Source organism: Thamnophis sirtalis, unplaced genomic scaffold, assembly GCF_051295495.1.
Source record: "Thamnophis sirtalis isolate CommonGarterSnake01/CBP01778 unplaced genomic scaffold, rThaSir2_p1.2 scaffold_1, whole genome shotgun sequence".
NCBI lineage: Eukaryota > Metazoa > Chordata > Lepidosauria > Squamata > Natricidae > Thamnophis > Thamnophis sirtalis.
Window position 1 is genome coordinate 164240828 of NW_028261381.1, and position 23633 is coordinate 164264460.

Here is a 23633-nt window from a genome sequence, read left to right on the forward strand (position 1 = left end):
AAGAAGGGCAAAAGCCAGTTCCGTGGCTCAATTTGCTGCTCCTCCCGCCCGCCTTTCCTCCCGTACTTCTGCGCTTCGCTTATCTCGCGCAAAGCTGGCTCGCCCCGGGACCGGACCGTTGCTAGGGCTACGCTCCCCTCGGAGTTGTATTGATTCGAACGGGGCGAATCAGCGAGCGAGGCCGAGAAGGAGGCGGCGGATTGGAGGGGGGGTGAGTGGACTTCTCTTCCCGTGACGCCTTGCGCGCCGGTGATGAGGAAGGAAGAGTGGGCGGGGAAAAGGGGAGGGCAGGAGAGTCGGATCGGCGCCATATTGGATGGCTCTCGCTGAGGGCAGGTGAGACGGGGGAGGGTTTATATTTCCTTTTACCTGCGGGTCCGTTCTTTCCTCCTTTTGCGCCCAGGTGAAAAGTGGGCGCGGGGCTTCTGGAGAAAGGCTCTGTTGCATCCCTGTGTGATGTAGGGACGGGGGGCTGCCTGGGCTGGGATGCGGTGGGAGGGCTGCCTGTCTTGTTACGGGAGCGTTCAGGCTGACAGGCATTTAAGGCGGAGGGTGAATATGGAGGAGAGGGAGGCGGCTCGGGGGACCCCCACTCCCCTACAGGCCTCTTCTGGAGCATCCCTTGTTCTCTGTAATAAGGGCGATTTGCAGCGGGGAGGGTTCCTCACGGGAGACTGGAGGTTAATTCCCAAATGCTGGTTATCTCCATCCTTAGTCCAGTGATAGATGCTAAGCGCCGCTCCCTCCCACTCCATGTATAGCATAGATTAGTCACTGGACTAAAGGAAACCTGGGAGAGGAATTATATTTACCTGTATTCGTTTAACACTGCCCACTTGTGCATTGCATCTGGGGAAAAAAACATTTTGTGTGGAAATGTCTTAATTTCATCGGACTCGGGTTTGAACCCGATTGGCTGGCTAGAGGGGATGGGGAGGCATTGGGTCAACTGAAGAAGTTGGGAATTGGGTGCTGTAAAAGAAGCTTGAGAGGCTTTAAGCTGGGGTGCACTTGATGGATGATGATGATTAGAATTGACTGGATATATGTGTGTTTATATATATATTTTTAATTTTGAAGCCTTAGGATGAAAATGCCCATTCTTCTTTTCTTTTTTCATGAGAAAAAAATATAGAGAAGATGCACAACATGCATTTTTTTTCACTGCTGTGAGAATGTAAAATATATCGTTGTAATTTATTTTGGCTTTTCATATTATCATTGCCCAGAACTATTTATATCAGGTAAATATTACCTGTTAGGAATGTTAGTGCAACACCCTTTGAGGACAACAGATGTTGCTAATTTAACATGTCAGGTAAGATGATGATGATGATGATGACGACGACGATAATAATTACCGTGCTTGGTGGCACACTGGTGCCATACCCAAAAATCTTGACAGCGCTTACAAAATTTCTGCATTGACAACATTTCCATCTATCAATCACAAAAGGGCACTTTTTTTGGATCTGCACATACACTTTGATAATATACTACATCCTAGATTCTATTTTGGGAAGAACTCTGTATGAAGGCCAATACTAGCTAAAGAACTGGCAACTATGATGTCACACTGTTATGTATATAATATTTTTTTAGATATTTTAGTCAATTCAGGATGACAAATATAGATACTCCTGCGTCCTATTTTCCCCATAACAAATCTGTGTGGTGGGTTGGTCTGAAGACAGTGGCCCAAAATCACCCAGGTGGCTTTCATGCCTAAGGCTTGGCACAAGGAATTGGCACATTTGTGGAATTTAGAGAAAGTCTTGAATAAATTTACTCAGAAGCCACTTGCTGGTTGATGGAGTCAGTAGATAACTTCAAGCTGTGTGTCAGATTAGCCAGACAGGAGAAACAGATTGAAATGAATCAGCATACAAGATCATAGTTCATTCAGAGGAGCAAGGAAGACTTTGTGTTGCAGCTCTCTCAGGTGCAGAAATACATTTTATGTTGTACATATTTTTAATATGGAAAATAAAAAATAAGAGTCTTTTCTATGACTTTCACAAATGTCTAGTATTTTAGATGAGGAAAAGGGAGAATACACATATTTACGGCTTTTCACATTTCAAACACGTGAAATTTATGCTTCATTTTCTTATGCCACAAGTATTGGATTAATGTTTTAATGTTATTTAAAAAATATGTTTTTAAAGTTTTTTAATAATGCTCAAATAAAATGTTGGTTATGCATTGCTCATAGTTAAAACTGACTTTAGGTTTTTAGGTTTTATTATTATTTATAGGCCGCCCTTTTCCCTGAGGGGACTCAGGGCGGCTTGCAATATATAGGGAGGGGAGTACAAGACAATAAAACATAAAACAATAAATAAATAAAAATAATACACACCATTCATCATTCGGGTGGGGACGGATTGTGACTTTTATCCCCAGGCCTGGCGGGATAGCCAGGTCTTGAGGGCTGTGCGGAAGGTTTGGACGGTGGTGAGGGTACGAATCTCCACGGGGAGATCGTTCCAAAGGGTCGGAGCTACTACTGAAAAGGCTCTCCTCCGTGTAGTTGCCAGTCGACACTGACTGGCAGATGGAACTCGGAGGAGGCCTAATCTGTGCGATCTAATCGGTCGCAAGGAGGTAATTGGCAGGAGGCGGTCTCTCAAGTACGCATACTTTGGGTAATGTAAGGTTTCATTGGTAGGTAGGTATGCACAGGCATTGAAGGATCTTGAGTGTATCTGCCACTGCTTTGTAGAGAAACATTACAGAGTTTGGTAAAAACTTTGTAAGCTTTGGTTCTCAAGGTTTTTTAAGACCCAGCTTTCTAATTTGAATAGCAATGAGGAAATTTTGAATTGTTTGTCTTTCTGTAGTACTATCATTATCTATGAAGTTTTACCACATGTAAACAGGTGAGCACTGAAGAGTTTACCGTCTATAATAAATCAGGAGAATGGAGATCTCATAGAAGAAATGTGTGATTGTTTAAATTACAAGTTGATAAGTTTAATTGTATGGAGAACAATGAATTCTTAGTCCCAGCCAATCCCCGCAACTAATAAAAGAATGGTGCCATTCTTTTATCAGCCTGATTTTAACACATAAGACTTTGGCTACACAATGTTTTTGCTTTAAGCTGGAGAAAACATTTCTAATTTTTACATAGGATGATCCAGACTTGATTGTGTCTATAAATGAGCAATTTGCCCAGTGTGTAAATCCATTGTAATTAAGTGAAAATAGGTGTCATCTAATACTAAAATAGGAATTAGAACTCACAATTATAACAGATGATGGAGTTAACATTTCAACTGCTTGGAGTTTGATGGTTCTGCCTTTTTCTTTGCAGCCTATTGGTCACTTCCTGGTCTCCATGCACAAAAAAATTGTGTGAGACTATTATAAAACGCCTTGGCTCTTTCCCTCCACTATCCTGCACCTGTCCATCATGGATCAAGATTATGAAAGGCGCCTTCTCCGTCAGATCAACATCCAGAATGAAAACATGATGCCTTCTGTAAATATTATTAAGCATTTAAAATTTCCCTGTATATGATACAAGAAATAAAATCCTTCTATTGTGGCATACATCTCTAAAAATGATTCATGTTGTGCAAGAGATAATGAGCAAACACATGCTGTGCTGTTTATATGATTAAGTTACAAATGATTACCTAGTTTTGCATTCTTCTATTTGCAATCATAAAGTGTATCTTAGAGAGGGGTGTACTTCAAAAACAGGGAATGGTAGAAAACGGCATTTAATTTAAACTTAATTAAAATTGAAACTACCTTTCAATTTTAATTCAACCCTAACTAAAGGGATATGCTGGCTCAGTGGCTAAGACGCTGAGCTTGTTGATCAGAAGGTCGGCATTTCAGCGGTTCAAATCCCTAGCGCCCCATAACGGAGTGAGCTCCTGTTACTTGTCCCAGCTTCTGCCAATGTAGCAGTTCAAAAGCATATAAAAATGTAAGTAGAAAAATAGGAACCATCTTTGGTGGGAAGGTAACAGTGTTCCGTGGGCCTTCGGCATTTAGTCATGCCGGCCACATGACCACAGAGACTTCTTCGGACAGCGCTGGCTCTTTGGCTTTGAAACGAAATTGAGCACCGCTCCCTAGAGTCAGGAATGACTAGCACATATGTGCAAGGGGAACCTTTATCTTTAACTGTAAAGTAATAATTTGATGACTTCTTAAGAGTTCAGAAACTTCAGGACCTCTCAGGGTTGCATCCCTATTTTGAGAGGCTATGTAAAGTTCTGGGAAAACCGAGTGTGGGTAAGGAGCCGAAGTGGCGCAGTGGTTAAATGCAGCACTGCAGGCCACTTCAGCTGACTGCAGTTCTGCAGTTTGGCTGTTCAAATCTCACCGGCTCAAGGTTGACTCAGCCTTCCATCCTTCCGAGGTGGGTAAAATGAGGACCCAGATTGTTGTTGGGGGCGATATGCTGACTCTGTAAACCGCTTAGAGAGGGCTGAAAGCCCTATGAAGCGGTATATAAGTCTAACTGCTATTGCTATTGCTATTGCCTAAGGAAAGTGATGAAAGAGGCAACAGAAGCAATTTGAATTCATATTAAAGAAACGTGTGTATTTTCAAATATTCAATTTGTCAGATTCAGCGGTTTCCTGTTGCTTTGGAGAAATATAAAAGGTCTCATTAAAATCATGTAATGCATATTTATATGCAGTAGCCAAATATTGGAATTGCCATTGATATTCGCAACAGAAGAGTGAAAATGAAATAAATGGGAAAGCATTCAAATTCATATATTTTTGTGGTTTTTTTTCAGTAATACAGTATTATTATTATTTTGTTTTAAAAAATTTAGTGACACCAGGTGATTGAAATTCAGTGCTCATTTTTTATCTTTCTGCAATGTGATGAAAATATAAAAATGTAGATATATATTAAATATAACAAGACAATTTTGCAAGATTATGCATTGTTAGTGTGGTGCTAAGTGAAATTGCATTAAACTGCACCGAATGCCCTCACCCAAATAAACTGTTCCAATCCTTTCAGAATACTCTGTAAGTGGTTCTAAATGTCCAGAAATGATTCAATCCATGATTTACAGAACTCTCATAATCAGTTCTGGAAGTGACAGGTTGAATCCTATCTAGAATATTCAGAAGTGGCCTTCCTAAGCTGGAATGGGTGGTTATTTAAAGTCAGAACATTCTGTACTCCCCTGCTTAACACACTTATTATACTTATTCAATAATAGATTTTGGCTCTGAAAATTTTAAAAAACCAAAACAGCCCAAACAGATAAAAAATAAGGTTTTTGTGCCATTGAAATAGTTTTTAAATGTGAATATTTTGTTGTTCTTTCCTGCAATTCTGTGGGTAGCTTGCATTATCCTCAAATGCTATAAATGAGGTAGCTTTATTTCACTCTGAGATATAGATGTGTATGTGTGTGTACTGCATTTGTGCTGATAAATAAATAAAGGGAGACTAGTATGCTCCCTCCCATAACTTTAAATGGTCACTGAATGAACTGTTGTAAGTCGAGGACACCCTGGAACCTCATTTTTCTGTAATTGCTGCATTTCATTTTTAATGCAGTTGTATTCTGTTTTGTCACTAGTCTTTGTTGTGGATTTCCAATGGCTGCTTTCCTGACCTTTTCTTCCCTCCCATTCTCGTTCTTTCAAAATTCCAGGTTACAGATATGAGGAGGACCTTGACACCTTCTAATTCACCCGTCTCCTCCCCTAGTAAACATGGTGACAGATTCATTCCTTCCCGAGCTGGAGCAAATTGGAGCATCAGCTTTCATAGAATAAATGTGAGCTTTGCAGAAAAGGCCGTTTAGTTGGCTGACTGGTTGTGGGTGACCGGATGTTCCCAAATACTTGACATGATGTTTTCTTTCTTCCTGTTGGTCATTCCATTTGTGTGTTTTGTTTTGTTTTGTTTTAAATATATATTTTACAGTCATGGTTTCCCTTAAACATTTGATGATATCCAAAATAAAATAACATGTTCAGTGATTGGAGTTGTGATCTTAACCCATATGGAGGGTACCATATGTCTTAGGACTATCATGGCCAAGATTGTCAGGAATCAGGTCATCCAGCCTACCATGTCTAGTCAGGCTGGCAATCCTCTCCAAGTTTTTAGAAGGCAATCTTACAATTTGAGCTACTTGCCTGGATAGGGAGGTGATGGTCAAATTTGAGGTTTTTTTAGGTGTGAAGCAGGAGTTTATCCAGATGTTCAGAGTGTCAGGAGTTGTGATGCAAGGCTTTTGGGTCTTAAAAATGCTGAGGAACTTCAAGTGTTTCTTTAAGATGGGTTTAGTTATTGAAAAATATCCGGTTTACACAAGTAAGATTTATTTTCTTAATAACTGATTATAAATATATGCCAGCAAGACATACTCTAAAATCAATGGAAAACAGTACATGCAGGGATTGTTTGATAGGTATTAAAAGACTGTATTTTTTTTAAAAAGCTGGTTTGAATGAAAAAGGGATGGGAGCCAGTTGATCACGGCTTTTAGAATAACTGAATAGTCTCCCTCCCTGATGCAGCCTTGCTTTGAATTTAAGCTTTAAAAGCAGAGAGTGGGGCTGCAGGAGAGGAGCTGCAAAGCAGGTTATAAAACTCCCAAGCTGAGTGAATGGGCAGCAATGTTTATTGAAGAGGTATTTTGAAAACTTTTGGCATTTTAAAAAAATATCAGAATTTCTGGATGAAAAGATGAGCTGTAATAGAGTTCCCTGAACTCCATATTCCTCTAAAATGTCTAACCATTGAAGAGGAGAACAATTTTTAAATCTAGGGAAATAAGGGAGTATAAGTAGTGCCAAATTAAGCAGGTAGTCAAAGTAGAACCTCTGATATGTGACTCAGAATCTTCTGCAGTGAGGCTGCTTAGAAAGCTTTACAACAATTATATTGCCTTTTGAAAGCAAAAAAAAAAAATCTATTATGAAGTTTGGAAATTCTCAAAATGGGTGCATGCTAATTGTTTTATCTGCATTTTTAGGAAAATGAAAAGTCTCCAAGTCAAAATAGAAAAGCAAAAGATGCCACTTCAGACAATGGCAAAGGTTAGAGACCAAATCTTGCCTATTGCTTGCATGCCTTAGGCCCTCTGAAGAGATTGGGGTAGGCTGGTTTGTGCTAGACTGCAGTACCTTGGTTTGCTGTTTGTCTTTGCCATCTTGACCTGGATGACTGAGAATCTCCGTAGACATTGGGGGAGAAAACTACATAATAACCCTGTGGAAGATATTTAGCAGAGTCTGAAGCTTTTGCCAACATGAATGTAAGCTTTAAGGAAGAATAAGGGATCCTTAACTAATATTAATAGGATCTCAGCATTACTTATACTCATCCTTCATGTTTGTAATTAAGTATATTAGCGCTTTGTAATAAGACAGATTTAACTAACTTTGAAATGTAGTCTCCAACCGCCTGGTCACTAATATCTTTTGGAAATAAAAATTCTATGTCCTTTTTTCTGTAAGTTAATTAAATATAATAGTAGCTGTTAATTTTATTACATTGCCAATAAGACAGATTTGGGTAACTTTGAAATTCAGTCTCCAATCTCTTGATTACTAATTAATATCTTTGGTAAAATGTCTCTTATCAAAAAATGTTTAGAAAAACTGTTTTTGTTTTTTGTTTTTGTAAGTTGCTACTTGCTTCCAGTTAACCTTTTTTTTTTTTAAAGAAACAGCCAATCACAAGGTTTTTGTTTGTGCAGATGGCCTTGCCTACTCCGCCTTGCTAAAAAATGAACTCCTTGGAGCTGGGATTGAGAAAGTCCAAGATCCACAGACTGAGGACAGGAGGCTGCAGCCCTCCACGCCTGAGAAGAAGAGCCTTTTCACGGTATTCTCCTCCTCTGAAAGTTATATTGCCTTTTTGTAGAATAGTCAGTGGTGACCTGCAATAAAAACCAGTAGTATTACTCATTTAGGAATTAAATGATTCATTTAGGAAGTAGTATTATTCATTTAAACTCAGTTAGGGTGTGAATCTGTTTAGCTGAACATAATGTTTTGTAAAGTGGCCCATTTAATAGTTGAAATTTAGATTGTTTCTGGATTTGGAAGTCCCAGTTAAAACATTATAGGTAAAAAAAAAACATTGATCTGTTATATTTCATTAACTATTTAAAAACAAAGAATTTATGATTGTTAGATCACATGTGGCATGGTACAGCTATTAATTTAAATGCAAATTCATTTAAAAAATCAAAGCTGCGTGTATCAGGCCAAAAGGGAATCTAATTCAGCTTCCTGTTCTCAAATTAATCTGATGGTTAATGGAATACCACTAGTGCAGTAATATTCTTCCACATTTTTAGAAATGAGTATTCAGATATTGTGTCTTAAGTATGCAAAACATTTTAAAAAGATACATCAGGAAGCAACTTAGCCAGAGCAAAACAGCTGTCCTTGAACAGAGTTGTGATACATGTTTATAAAGCAGTTATTTTGAATTCTTTGCATAGTTCTAATATCTGACCCTTGTTAAAGTTGCTAAATCGTCTCCCACTAAAATTAAAACAGAACGTTAAAGTACAACAAAAGAAGCATTGGGATAATGGTTAAAAAATATTGAAACAAATTGAAAAGAATTAGATCATAAAATAGTGTGAAGTTATTTATTGTCTTTCTGATATGTTGCTTGTCTGAAAGCAAGCAAAGATAAGCCACTCTGGGGAGGCTATTTCAATTTTTTTTTTAATTACAGCTGAAAAGGATGTGGTTGAGCAGACTCTTGAGTCACTCTCTGTTTCTTATCTTGTTGCCTGTTGAAGGAAAGCTGTAGACAAAGACAACTAAGCAGGCTGTTTGTGAGCATTTGGCAGACAGAAAGGCCAGACTGACTTCATACATATATTGCACTTAGCCAGGTTCTTATTGAATAGTCACAATGGCTGGGGTTCAGAGAGCACGTAAAGCCAAAATTAAACAAATATGATAGCTTAGTGCTATCTGTGAAGTCTGAATGGATTGTGAAATCAAGTGCTTGTTCTTTGGCAGAAAACTCAGTTTGCTAATTTCGGGGCAATTGTTTTCTCCTTGTTAATGTAGTACTCCCTCACCACAAAACGTTCCAGTCCTGATGATGGCAACGAGGTCTCTCCATACTCCCTCTCCCCTGTCAGCAACAAAAGGTTGGCTACCCTTTGAAATGGGATGGTGGTTATTTATCCATGCAGAATAATCATCCTGGAACTAATGCCCCCTCGTGGTTTGGGAACTAGAAGTTGCATTGAAATTTGTTGGGGTTTTTATTATTAAAAGAGCCGTAGTGGCACAGTGGTCAGAATGCAGTACTGCAGGCTAACTCACTGCTCACTCCAGGAGTTCGATTCTGAGCAGCTCAAAGTTGACTCAGCCTTCTATCCTTCCGAGTTCAGTAAAATGAGGACCCAGATTGTTGGGGGCAATAGGCTGACTCTGTAAATCGTTTAGAGAGGGCTGTAAAGCACTGTGAAGCGGTATATAAATCTAAGTGCTATTGCTATTGTGGATGGAATACAGTGTGGGTGTGGTAGAATAAAGCTCCCGTGAGATAAGCTGCAAATCCCCTTCCCTCATGGCTGAGCTTTTCTCTTGCGCTTGTTTTAGAAATGGGAAGGGGAAATTTTCTTGAATTGTGTTGGATTTGGGGTGGGTGGGAGTTTCCATATGTTTTGAAATGACACTGAAATGGTATAGGGTTTCCTGCCTGAGCAGGGGGTTGGACTAGAAGATCTCCAAGGTCCCTTCCAACTCTGTTATTCTATTCTATTCTATTGGCATCTGAACCATATAAACTGTGTGAGGTGTATTTGATAGAACAGTTTAATCTGATCTAGTCTTCTCTTTTTTTTAATGTTGCTTCCTGGACCATTAATCAATGAATATATTATTTCTAGGAATTTTACAGGGTGACCCTTTACAGCTGTGTTTCTCAACCATATCAACATAAAAATGTATGGACTTCAACTCCCAGAATTCCCCAGCCAGCCATGTAACAATGTCAGTGTGTGAATAAACAGGGAGGAGATGTGTGGAATTTAGAGCATTAGGTCTCAACCTTTGCTCAATACACAACTTTCAATGAAAGCATCCCCAGCATTCGAATAACCAACCCCTGCTTGATCTCTAGCTGTTTAGCATATAGAGAAAGAATATAAAAGAAATACCTTTTTCGGAATACAAGAAGAACAGTGCTGCATTAAACAAAAATTAATATGTCTAGCACTTATTACTCAAAATATGAAAAGCCCTAAATAGGGAAGAAGGGCAATGCCATCACCCAACTTGCATGCTGTTTCCAGTTCTGCCAGAAGAATGTAACTCTAATAGCCGCTGATGGTTATTTATATGGCTGTCCAGGTGACTCCAAGCATTAAAAATTCCACAACATAAAAACCCATACCTTTTCCCCATGGTAGCAGCAACATAATCAAATCAACCATTCTCCATTCATGGTCCCCAGGTGCACTGACAAAACCACGTCTTCAGGGCCTTTAGGAAAAGCAACATAGTGGAGGGTTAATCATACAATGGAGGAATGATATTCCATTGAGAAGGTCCCACCATCACTCCCTTTTCATGGTTCCACCAAATATACATCCCTAATAGACGGGATCTGCAACATACCCTGCCTTCCCATCCTGGTGGGCTGGGTGGATATAATAGGAGGGAGGTGGTCCTTTAAATGGTCTAGAATTCCTGAAGTGACTTGAGGAAATAATAGAACAGCCAGATTCCTTTGATATTTAAATATCTTATTGTTTGTGTGTATTTGTAAGAGGAGGGTAACCAAACTAGGGTATATCTGGGGAGAATGGATATTCTTTCTCTTGGATAATTTCCTCAACTTCTTTTTTCCTTCCTCCTTCCAATAGTCAAAAATTACTTCGATCACCTCGAAAGCCCACAAGGAAGATATCCAAGATTCCATTCAAAGTTTTGGATGCTCCAGAACTTCAAGATGACTTCTACTTGAACCTAGTTGATTGGTCATCCCTCAACGTCCTCAGTGTTGGTCTTGGGACATGTGTCTACCTTTGGAGTGCTTGCACTAGCCAGGTAAAGCCTGTTGTTTGATTCAAGAGTTTACATGCCTGCCCTTGGACATCTCCCCCAATAGAGAGCCAGAATATTATTTGCCCTTGAAGAAGTCTGTAGAGATTCTCAGTCATCCAGGTAATGGTTGTGCCAAAGGTGCTTTTTCAGGAGGCAACTGAACTTTCTTGTTTTTTCTTTTAAAGACATTTCGCTTCTCATCCAAGAAGCTTCTTCAGCTCTGACAGGATAGTGGGGAATGGAAGGATTTATATTCCTTGCAGACAGCTGGTCATCTGCATCCTTTAGAAGGTCGTTGAAGCCCTTGGAGGTTTATCTGTGTTCCTCAGGGTCACCTGAGTGATGCTTCTAGTTCCTGTAGTCTGCAATTTCTCTCCCCACCTCTGAAAAACCATTCCGACTCCCACTCCATTCAAAGGGTGTTCATCCCAAATTGTATAGCTAAAAGTCTGACTGATTCTCAGTCATCCAGGTCCTGGTTGTCCCAAAGGTGTTTTTTTATCCAGCTGCCTCCTGAAAAAACACCTTTGGGGCCCCTTGAAGAAGTCCCTCCTTTGACTAGCTATGTGGGTTTCTGCTCTGGTAGCCTGCTCTGAACATGCACCACATTTAAATTTGAAAACCAGTATCTTTCAGATGCTGGGCGTTTGGAAACCCCTGGCTTGAAATTTTTGTTAAGGGCAGGATTTTCCTACTGCTTAGCTTTCTGAAGCCAAAAGTACAAGAGAGGTTTCTGAAACCCAAATATATGATTCCCCCCTCTTTTTTTCCCCAGTGCCTTTACATAGATTTCTGATTCTTGACTTTTTCCCCCCTAAGGTGACGCGGCTGTGTGATCTCTCTGTGGAAGGAGATTCTGTTACCTCTGTAGGATGGTCAGAACGGGTCAGTATGTGGTCACTGCAAGTCTGAGATTAAGATTGAGAGCCAGTTTGCTATAGTGGCTAAGGTGCTGGCCTAGAAATCAGGAGTGTGGGTTGTAGGCCTCCATTGATTCCAAATAATACACCCATAGCAAACTAAACTCCAAGGCAGGTAGATTCCTCAAAGAATAGTTTTATTCAATATATCATCCAATGTATCATTGGCCCAGTTCTGGTGAGAATCGACTCTGAAGGTTCCCGCAATTCCCACCTAATTAAAAGTAAAAGTTTTCCCCCTTCCCCAAACAATCAGTCACACGGTCCAATCAAGGTGCCGTCCAGTTGCCTGGTAACATCACTCCCCTCTCTGTCTCTGTCTCTCCCTCCCTCTCTCTCCCTCCCTCTCTCCCTCTGCACAACCACGTTATCCTACACAACTTATTTTTCAAAACCATACAAAGCCCCTTTATCATTAAAAGTGCAATTCGGCGTCCTGCAGAAATTTTGTGCAAGTGACTCTGCATACAAATGCCTGTAAAATAAATAACAGCAAATGTTTAGGTGTTCAATTGCTAACTAGAGAGAAAGAACACATTCTTCAACATTGCTGTAGAGCTGGGACAGTTTTTGGAGTAGTGTTTTCCCAGGAGAGTGATAGTTCCTGCAGCCGTATGTTTGATATCTTTTTTTCACTCCCCTGCTTAGGGCAATTTGGTGGCAGTTGGGACCCACAAAGGTTTTGTACAGATCTGGGATGCTGCAGCAGGAAAGAAACTCTCAATGTTGGAAGGTCACACGGCCAGAGTGGGTAAGGACAGCTGACTGATGTCGCCTATTGGAACATTCTATCCCATCCCAAATGTTAATTTTTCCTTGCTCAGTAATGAATTCTTCTTATACTTAGCATTGTAGATGACTCTTGGTCATTGTGAGAACATGGATGATATAGCCCCATTCTTCCATAATCCTAGGTTAAATTATCTGGGACTTGAATGCTCCATAAGCCATCTTCTACCTGTCTGTGAACCTGTCCACGTGCCGAGATCCTCTTTGGTAACCCTACTTCATGTTCTGTTGGAAAGCTAGAATATTGTAACCTGACATGGAACATCGCTGGTTGCTGCAAGTTTTGGGATGTGCTTGCCATGAGTTCTCCCATAATTTTCAGATGCTAAGTGAAAACGGTTTGTTCCAGAGAGGTTAGGATTTGAAAGGCTTTGTATTTAGCTGTTTTCTGTGGAGGGAATCATGCTTTGACTGTGGCTCTTTTTATGGTTAAGATGCTTTTTAATTTGATAAATTAAATAACCCTATTTGATAAATAGGGTAGATGCTCTTTACTTTTTTAGGAGACATTAAAATTTCAAGGATTTAGATAAATTTTTAATCTGGATGTTGAGCATGCGGAAGATTGTTCATAATTTGGTGTTATTTTGGTTAGCCATAATTCTTTTTTAACCAAAGGAATATAATATATCTGTATGAGCAATTAGCTAATGTTGTATTAATCTAGTGGCTAGAAACACATCTAGTAACTACTGTATTTTTCAGAGTATAAGTTGCACTCTTTCGCCCCCTAAAAGAGCATGGAAATGTTGGTGTGTCTTATACACCAAATACAGCCATTTTTGGCCTCCTGAAGCACCCATTTTTGCAAAAGATAGGCCGTTTTTCACAAAAATTGAGGCGTTTTTGTCTGCCCCCAGTCCCCAGCAGCACTCTGCAGGCTTCAACAGGACTGGAGGAAGGCAAAAATGCCCTCATTTCTGCAAAAAACAGTAAAATAAAGGACTTTTTTGCAAAAATTGAGGCATGTTTGCCTTTCCCCAGCCCTGCTGAAGCCTGCAGAATGCTTCTGGGGGCCAGGGAGGACAAAGACTTTTATTTCTTACTTAACTCTTCGAAATCTTGGTGCATCTTATACACCGGTGCGTCTTATAGTCTGAAAAATATAGTAAGTAGAAAAGGGCTCCTCACGCAGCAATTGGGGAAAAAAACCTTCCTGAAACCTGTAGAGTTGCTGTTCCTAGTCAAAACAAGGATTGGAATAGGTGAGCAATAGCTTTCTGGATAAAGAAGGCTCTAGTGATTGGAAGACGCTTCAGAAGAGGTGACATATGCGAAATTTAATCACTTTTTAGCTTTAAACAACCAGGATATTCAGTTTCCTTTCAAGACTGTAATTCCTTCATAGTCTCGGGGCAGTTCTGTTTTTTAGCTTTCTTTCATTATTAAAGATGAAATTATGAAATCTGGCGTCATATGCTGGATATTGCACTGGAAGAGAATTGTTTTAGGAAACCCAAACCTAGTTCTTATCTTAAAAATAGTATTAATTCCAACCATTTCTGACATTACTTTCCTCTGGCAAATGGCTGTTTTGTCTGGTGATTAGAACGGCTCTGAGCATGACATTTCACAGGCGGCAGGAGGTGCCCTAGAATTTATACACATAACTTCTCTTCAGAAAGGATTTTTCCCAACAATGACGTTTTTCGTGGTTTTCACAACACTCCTCTGTTCTAGGTGCTCTGGCATGGAATGCAGATCAGCTATCTTCTGGCAGCCGGGACCGGATGATCCTCCAGAGAGACATCCGGACGCCTCCCTTGCAGTCCGAACGGCGCCTTCAAGGCCATAGGCAGGAAGTGTGTGGGCTGAAATGGTCCACAGATCACCAGCTCCTGGCATCTGGTGGGAATGACAACAAGGTGCAGTGAAGCAGCTTGGTCTAATTTTATGTTTTCCCATTCCTTTCTGAAAATAACGTGCAGTTTTTATAATGTTTATTTCTAGTTTATCGTTATTATTGGATATTTGCTTTGATGACCCTTTTGAGGGCTGCAATATAACATACACTTAACTTCAAACACTGCTGTTTGAAATTCTGAGAGACCTCCCCAGAACCATTTACAACCCATTTTCGGGCGTTGTGATGGACACACACACCATTTACATGATCGCATTTTGGATGCTTGGCAAGCGGCTCAAACTTATAGCTGTTTGTAGTGCCCCACGTGACCATGATTTCCAGCTTATTTTTGGCAGCTTCCGCCAAAAACCTCCCATTGGTGAAAATGGGTTTTCTTAACGACTGCTGAAAAAAAGCTTGTAAAATCAGGCACAGTCAAGACATGACACAATCAAAAGGCATTTAACGACTGTCATGCCCATAATTCCAGGCTCAATGACAATCATAACACGAGGACTACCTGTACGTGGTTTAATTTAAAAAAATAAAATAAAAACGAACAGCTGTGGAAAATGTAAAAACTTGAAAAGACAAAAATAGAAACGTTCAAATTCCAAACACATTCTAGTAATAGCAAATTTCTCTTAGGTCTTGAGGCCTAATTCCAAATATGTCACTGTATTCTAATAGTGAGTAAAACAGTTCAATCCACAAACCAGTTAAAGCTGTTTGATTATTCGTGACCCGTCAAAACCACGGTCCACAAAAGCGCGCTCGACAAAAGCGCGTACGTGACGTCATCACAGCGCAACGAAAAAAATTAAAAATTGAAATAAAAATACAATTAAAGCAAGCCGATTCACATAAAGGCAAGAGTTAGGTTAAGGGTTAGGGTTAGGTTTAGACCGTTAGGGTTACGTTTAGTGTTAGATTAAGGGTTAGCGTTAGGTTAAGGGTTAGGTTTAGGGTTAGGTTTAGGGTTAGGTTTAGGGTTAGGTTTGGGGGGGTTAGGGTAAGGTTTTCGCTTTAATTTTACATTTACCAATCACAGCGTGATGTTTTTGTCGCGCTGTGATGACGTCACGTACGTGCTTTCATCGAGCGTGCTTTTGTCTACCGCGGTTTTGTGGTGGAACCTGATTATTGATGGTATCGATTTTTCAATTTAAAAATACAGTTCTAGAACTTAGTGGACCGCCGTAATCAAAACTGGGCAATGAAAGAAAGTCCTTTTTTCCAGTTGCTATTCCTCTTCCCTTCCAGTGTGCAAAACATAGTCTTGGAACAAAGAATACCAGTGGTAACTTGTTTGAGCCCCTGCCTCAAGTGTTGGCAAGAGTCCCCCTGCTCTGAGAGCACAATCCTCATGAGCCTCTGTCCTTCCTTTCCAGCTCCTGGTCTGGAACCATTCCAGCCTCAGCCCTGTCCAGCAGTATACAGAGCACCTGGCGGCAGTCAAAGCTATTGCTTGGTCCCCTCATCAGCATGGGCTCCTGGCTTCAGGAGGTGGGACTGCTGACCGCTGTATACGCTTCTGGAACACCTTAACTGGGCAGCCTTTGCAGTGCATTGACACAGGCTCACAAGTGTGCAACCTTGCTTGGTCCAAGCATGCCAACGAACTGGTAAGGACCATGGGACAGTATGGGTTTGGTTGAGGCGTAGGAGAAGGATCCCCAGTTGTTGGTGGTTTCTTTTTTTAGCAGAATTCAATGTGACACGGGGAATATCATGTTGAACTTGGAAACTTTGAGAAATAATTCTCTTCAGGTGTCTACTGTGTTTCCTGCAAAATGAGACCCAATCGGAAAATAAGCCCTAGCATTATTTTTCAGGATGCTTATAATATAAGCCCTACCCCAAAAATAAAGCCCCGGTTAAGATGGACGAACCATATTTTCCCCAAAATAAGATCTAACCCAAGGGGGTCAAATTCACCGTGTCACATTGCCATCATGTGACGTATCACAATGTTTTTTTGCGCAGCTAGGGTGCATGACATATCCAGCCAGTGGGCCGCCAGTTTGACCCTCCTGATCTAACCAGAAAATAAGCCCTAATACATCTTTTGGAGCAAAGATTACTATAACACAGTGTCTTATTTTGGGGGAAACACGGTATGAATATTTAACCATGTAGAATGACTGTAGTATTACTATATCCTTATTATTATCTTCTTTACTACCACCTTTTATTGGGATGATGATGATTCTGTTGCTTTGCGCATAATACACTAAGAGCTTCTACATCAGAGACAAATTCCTTGTGTGTCTAATCACACTTGGCCAAATAAAGTATTATTTATTTATTTATTTATTTATTTTTTTATTATTTATTGGGATTTATATGCCGCCCTTTTCCCTGAGGGGACTCAGGGCGGCTTACAACCACAAGGAAGGGGAGGTGCAAGGTCAAAACAAAACAATATGTGAACAACAGAAAAGTAATAAAAACCCAACTTTCATTCAACAGTCAAACACTCGGGCGGGTAATTAGGAGCCTATCCCCAGGCCTGCTGGGAGAGCCAGATCTTGAGGGCTGCGCGGAAGGTCTGGATAGTGGTGAGGGTGCGGATCTCCATGGGGAGCTCGTTCCACAGGGTCGGGGCAGCAACAGAAAAGGCTCTCCTCCGCGTGGTCGCCAGTCGGTATTGACTGGCGGATGGGATTCGGAGGAGGCCCAGTCTGTGCGATCTAATTGGTCGATTTAGGGAGGTAATCGGCAGAAGGCGGTCTCTCAAGTACCCAGATCCACTACCATGGAGTGCTTTAAAGGTGGTCATCAGTATCCTGAAGCGCACCCGGAGACCAACAGGTAGCCAGTGCAGCTCGCGGAGGACAGGTGTAACGTGGGCGAACCGTGGTGCGCCCACTATCACTCGCGCGGCTGCATTTTGGACTAACTGTAGTCGCCGGATGCACTTCAGGGGCAACCCCATGTAGAGCCCATTGCAGTATTCCAGTCTAGAGATCACAAGGGCTCGAGTGACTGCTGTGAGAGCCCCCCGATCTAAGTAGGGTCGCAACTGGCGGACCAGGCGAACCTGGGCAAATGCCCCCCTGGTCACAGCCGACAGCTGGTGATCAAAAGTCAGCTGTGGATCCAGGAGGACTCCTAAGTTGCGGACCCCATCTGAGGGGTATAGAATTTGACCCCCCAGTCTAAGCGTTGGTGTATTAGCCAAATTATTGGGGGGGAAACACAACAGCCACTCGGTCTTATCCGGGTTGAGTACCAGTTTGTTAGCACTCATCCAGTTCCTAACGGCCTCCAGACCCTGGTTCAGTATTGTATTCAAGTATTGAATTCTTCAATATTTCAGTTCAAGTATTGTATTCTTTTCGTCAGCTGTCACCAATGCAGAAGATACCGGATGCTAGAATAGCAATCATTCTGCTAGAGTAGGGCTATTTGTCTCTTCGAAAGCAGTCAGGGGCCCTTAGCTGCTGTTAGTGGGCTTAGGGCAGAATTTACACATTTTAAAAGAGAATGCCTGTGTTCTGCTATGTTCCTTGATAATTTGAACACTGTCCTCTCATTCCAAGCTACCTTGCAGGGCTATTGTGAACGATGCATCAGTTTATGGGAGAAGTGACATAATTAGGGGGATTCTGAACTCAAGATGGAGCTGAATAAAAACGCTGTTTTTTGCTTTTATTTTGGGTCCTCCCACTTGTATAAACTTTTCCTTCATCAGCTTGTAAAGCATCTCTTGATCTCTCTCCCATCATGAAAGAGACCAATGAAACAATTGAAGGCAGAAGGAGAAGGGGATAGCATGGAATGGAGATAGATAGTGTCATTCTCATAGTGAACATGGGTTTGGGGAGACAGTGAAGGACCGGGGAGGGGGGGTTTGCTGGTTTGCAGAGAGTGGGGCATTACTTGGCAACCAAACAACAACAACGAGTCAATTAATACTTCTTAACCACCTTAACTGATAAGGATTTCTATGGAAAATCTACTTAGAGGTTACCATCAACATCCTCAACGGTCAAATGAGAATTGGGACCCCCTTCCTCAGTCTCCGTGCTTGCCTTTTGTTTGGAACTAAGAGCTGAAGAGTGTTCTCTCTGTAGGTGAGCACCCATGGATACTCACAGAACCAGATCCTCGTTTGGAAGTACCCGTCCTTGACTCAGGTTGCAAAGCTAACTGGGCATTCCTACAGAGTCCTTTACTTGGTGAGTATGGGCGTCATGCAGCCATCCTTGCTCTTCTTGACCTTTTGATTGCCTTCAGTATCATCAACCATGATATCTCCTGCTCTGGTTCCAGAAATAGGTGTTGAGAGTGTCTTGTGCTGGTGCCCCTGGGGGACAACACTGTCTTGTTTTGGTTCTCCTCCTTCCTCTAGGATCAGTTCCAGTCAGTGTTGATAAGGAGCAAGTGCCCCCCCCCCCCCCCCGCGGTCCTCAGTCCCTGCTTTGTGAGGTTCTGCAGGATTTGATATTCTCCCCAATCTCATTTAATAGCTACACAAAAGTGCTGCATGAGGTCATCTGCTGGCGATATCATCACTGTGTTTATGATACCCAGTGGAGATATATCTCTATCCTTATCCAAGTAATGTTGTTGGAGTCCTTTTCTCTGAAGTCTGGAACAATAAGTCTTAATGGGAACAATAGGCTTTGGCTCAACTAACAAGACTGAGTGGCATTGGATTTTGGGGTTCCCTGGTTCCAAGAGCCTACCATCTTTGGGTCTGGATGGGGGTGACCCTGCCTCAAACAGACCTACTGTGGAATTCGAGGCTTCTCCTGGGCTCATGGTCCTGCTTGAAGAGCAGATGACAGCTGTGGCCTACTCCTTCTTATGTGCCAGTTGTGCCCATTCCTGGACCAGTTGGCTCTGCTCACAGTTACTCATGCCCTGGTCATCTCTCAATTGGATTACTATCATATACTCCACATGGGGTTACCCTTGAAGAGCATCCAGAAGCTGCAATTGGTACAGAATGTAGCAGCGTGTGCAGTTATGCGCACCTCAATCAGCACAACAGTCTACTCCACTGCACTGATTCAGCTGCACTGGTTCCCCATAAGCTTGTGAGTTCAATCCAGAGTGCCTGTTCCGACATACAAAGTCCTGTATAGCATAAAACCAGGTTATTTGAACACCTCTCTCCAGTTGCATCTACCCAACATTGGAAGTCTTTAAGAAGATGTTGGATAGCCATTTGTCTGAAACGGTATAGGGTTTTCTGCCTAGGCAGGGGGTTAGACTAGAAGACCTCCAAGGTCCCTTCCAACTCTGCTATTGTGTTGTATTCCATCATGAGAGGCATGTTACGGGTCCTGTCTGCAAAAGAATTTCATCTGGTGAGACCCAGAAAGAGCCTTTTCTTCCATGGCAGCCACCCTGTGGAACATCATCCCCTCTAACTTAGATTGGCCCTTGCCCTTCTGCCTTTTAGGAAGTCCCTGAAAACATGGCCCTGCCGCCATGCCGGGGGTGGGGCTGGAGGGTGGTAGTGGTGTCTACTGATAGTGGTAAGCTCTTACAGTGACTACGTTGAACTGATATTGAGTGAATTCTGCTGATCATGATTTTCTGGGTTGTTTTTTTTAAATTGATGAATACTTTTTATATGTCCGTCTATTGTTTTTAACCTGCTTTTACTGAATTATTGTTGCGAGCTGCCCAAAGTCACATAAATAAGATGGGTTGCCATATGAATCATATAAATAGTATTAATCATTTTCCTCAGACAGGCCACCGTGAACTGAGGAAAATCACACTCACACACACACACGGTGAAAGGGGTAAACAGTGCTCTGTGGATGGGTCTATCTGGTAAGAAATTCAACTCCTTTCATTTTATAGGCAATGTCACCAGATGGAGAAGCCATTGTGACAGGAGCCGGGGATGAGACACTGAGGTTTTGGAATGTTTTCAGCAAAACTCGCTCTACCAAGGTAAAATCTTTGTGTGGTTTTTTTTTTTTTCATGTACTTGAGCAATCATCTTTGAAGCTAATGCTGACTTCCAGTGGTACATAATGAGATGAGTCCTTCGGCTCGTCACAAGAGACCATCCAGGCAGAAACCCAATATTTTTACTGTTGCCTTTTTGTTACATTTTGTTGTATTTGTGCTGATAAATAAATAAATAAAGAGAGACTAGTATAGATCTATTTCAAGCTATTTAGCTCTCATCAGCTAGCCATACTCTTACTGGGATTTGAACCTTGGCAAGACACCTCCAATTTTACGCAGGAGAAAACCCGAATAACTAAAGACCTACATACTTACACCCGCGAAAACCTCAGAAAACAAACACACACACACACACACACACACACACACATACACATACACATACACACATATATATATATATTTCCCATATTCTCTATTTCATTTTATTTTATTTTACTGCTTTTTCTCAGTGTTAGAATATGTTTACATTTCCAGGTGATATTACATCCCATTTGGAGATCTTCTGTTAAAACACTTCTAAGAAATGCAATGCTAACGGTTCCTTTTCTGTCTCTTCAATCCTAGGAGTCTGTTTCAGTTCTTAACCTCTTCACCAGGATACGGTAAAAATCAACCCACGGACTGTATTTTTGGGTCAAGACCACTAACCGGTGTGCATGGAGCCAGAAGCCTGGATTTGGGAGACGGGGTGGGTGGGAACCGGGGGGCAAGGTGTCAATCTGTTTAGAGGGGACTCAGAGATGCTTATTAAATACCTGAGTATCAATGCTATTGAGCATTATTTAGGGGGGGTGGGGTGGGTGGGAAGGGAAGCTGGCAAAAAAAAAAAAAATATTTTCTTGTCCTCCAGGACAGGAGACAAATGGGGAAGGGCTTCAGAGAGAGGAGAATCTTCAAGTGTGTGTCTGTGTGTAGTGTATGTGAGTGAGTGAGTGAAAGAGAGAGTAAGTGCCCAAGTGTGCCTGCCTGTTGCACGAATTTTAAAAAAAAAGGAAAAGGAGCAGGGGTCAATTTGGGTCCTGGCCATGAAGATGAATAAAAGAAAATGAATTCTGTGTATCGATAGAAAGTAAACCAGCTCTGATGGAAGTATCACCAGTGTGGAAAGTAACCAAGGAGGAAAAAGACAACTTTGCAGGATTCATTTCCCAAGACACAGAGTTCGTTGATGTCAGTTCAGCAGCATTTGGATGGACCCCTGAGCACGTGGTGGATTGGTTTGTGGGAGCGGTACTGAAAAGGGGAAGAGAAGAGTACTTTTATTTAAGCCTTAATCCTTCTGCTCTCCAGTTGTGCTGAATGCACACCTGTTGTCATTCTCAGCACGGCTAGGGCCTGAAGAACAGGCTGCAGGGATGAGTGTAATTCTTCGGGCGTATTCAGCTTAAGGAAGGCTAATACAGACCTGCAAGGCAGTATTTTGCACGCCATATATAGCCCCTGCATCCTTTTTCATTGCCCTCAGAACACCTCTGCAGTGGGCAAGGCCAAATGTTCAGCCCTTTATTTGTGCTTTAAAAAATAATAATTGGAGGAACAAAAGTTGAATAATTAAGGAACAAAATAAAGTGTGGGAAATTTTTCCATCTTGCTTCCTAAAGGGCTGTTTTTTTCCCTTCTGCTGATGGGAAAACAAGGCTTTGTAAGAGCCATCCGATGCCTCAACTCCTCCTCCTCCTCCTCCTCCTCCTCCCCTTTTCCAGGAAGAAAAAAGGGGCTAAGCGTGTTGAGTTCATCTTCTTAGCGATGATGGCATTTCACCAGCCATAACCCTGCAATCCCTGGGCCAAGCATATCTTTTAGAAGAAAGAAAGAGTCCTTGGCTGGGGGGGGGGGGGGGGGGAGTTACTCATCCCTGCTTAAGGTACACCGATATAAAGTGACTTGTCCCCAAACAGCACAGCAATATGTTTATGCTGAACCATTTCATAGGTTTCAGAATGAAGCCCTGTTGATTTTGAAGAGTTTCCAATAAGCAAATAAGCACAAATTGCTGGGCGAGAGCTGAGAGAAGGGTTGGCTTTTAAGCTTGACTTGGGGGCAAATGTAAAGAGATGCCAGAGATTTGAAAGCCGAGGCTGGGTGGCTTGTATTTTGGTGTGTTGGCGGGGGAGGGGGGGGAATGTTGCTTTCCAAAAGGAAGAAAGCATACAAGTTGAGTTCATACTGTATTTAAGACAATTCGCAATTTCGGCTCTTAGGGTTGAATGTTAGAGTGATGCACTTCCTTCTTTGTGTCCTAATATTAAAAATTGGACTCCTTGCGGCTTGTCCAGAATGAGAAATAAGAGACCAAATTGAGAATGCAAGGAGAGAATCGAAAGTTTAGATCTAATAAGTCTCGATTCACTCTGAAGGAGCTATATAGGTTTGAGGGATTTATGTTTAGTGTTAGAAAGAAGTCAATAAACGGAACATTTTTGGTTATATGAAGTCCTGTAATTCAGTCCAAAGTGAATTTTTTTTTTTAATTTGGTTGAATAGGACAGAATGATGTTGTTTATTTGAAGCCCAGTCAGAAATGCCAGGAAGGTCTGAGATACGAAGACTACAGCACTTGAGTTCTACGTGTTGCTTTTAAAATCAGTGTATTTTGTATTTTAGCAGCCCTTATTCCTCTTTGTGAAGAACTACCCCAGCTGTACAATCTGTTGCTTGTTTGCGGTGTCTTTGCACTTAATAGAATATTTGCAGAAGTCCAGTTCTCTTTGTGAGCATGTAAGGAATCGACATGTGGCCCTTCATGCATGGTGTGTATCTTCTGGTCTTCCTCCAGCTTTGGGTTCTGTTGATGTGGGAACTCCAGTTGCTATCATCCTTGAGCCCTTTTGACCGAGGGTGGTTTAAGATTACACTGATTGTAGTCACATAGCACCAGACTGGGGGAAATACTGGTGTTGAGGCAAAATTTTCTGCTGCTTAGACTATGCAAGAAGTGCTACGTACAAATACCACATAACCAACTGGAGTATTCTTGAAAGGAAGTTCTGAATAGAGCGCTGGTTTCCATACAGAAGGATGAGCGTTCTCCTGGATGGCTAGAATGTGAAGTACTTTCTCAGAAAGATTATTTCCCTTCCATCCGAGGCCCTGTCAGCTTTT

The 23633-nt window shown here is 41.6% G+C and overlaps 1 protein-coding gene across 2 annotated transcripts; it reads left to right on the plus strand.

Moving 5' to 3' along the window:
- The first annotated feature begins 256 nt into the window (after positions 1-256).
- On the plus strand, positions 257-22362 carry FZR1 (fizzy and cell division cycle 20 related 1). Of its 2 annotated transcripts, none has more exons than XM_087702589.1 (14): positions 257-336; positions 3320-3487; positions 5648-5773; positions 6980-7043; positions 7706-7833; positions 9045-9127; positions 10853-11036; positions 11853-11918; positions 12602-12704; positions 14423-14607; positions 15980-16213; positions 18668-18772; positions 20415-20507; positions 21096-22362. In XM_087702589.1, the coding sequence occupies exons 2-14, from the start codon at positions 3419-3421 to the stop codon at positions 21135-21137; spliced, it is 1482 nt and encodes a 493-aa protein (XP_087558715.1). In that variant the 5' UTR covers positions 257-336; positions 3320-3418; the 3' UTR covers positions 21138-22362. The 2 variants fall into 2 exon arrangements, with proteins under 2 accessions (XP_087558715.1, XP_087558725.1); XM_087702599.1 differs by lacking the exon at positions 257-336 and adding an exon at positions 1082-1318.
- Positions 22363-23633: the final 1271 nt, after the last annotated feature.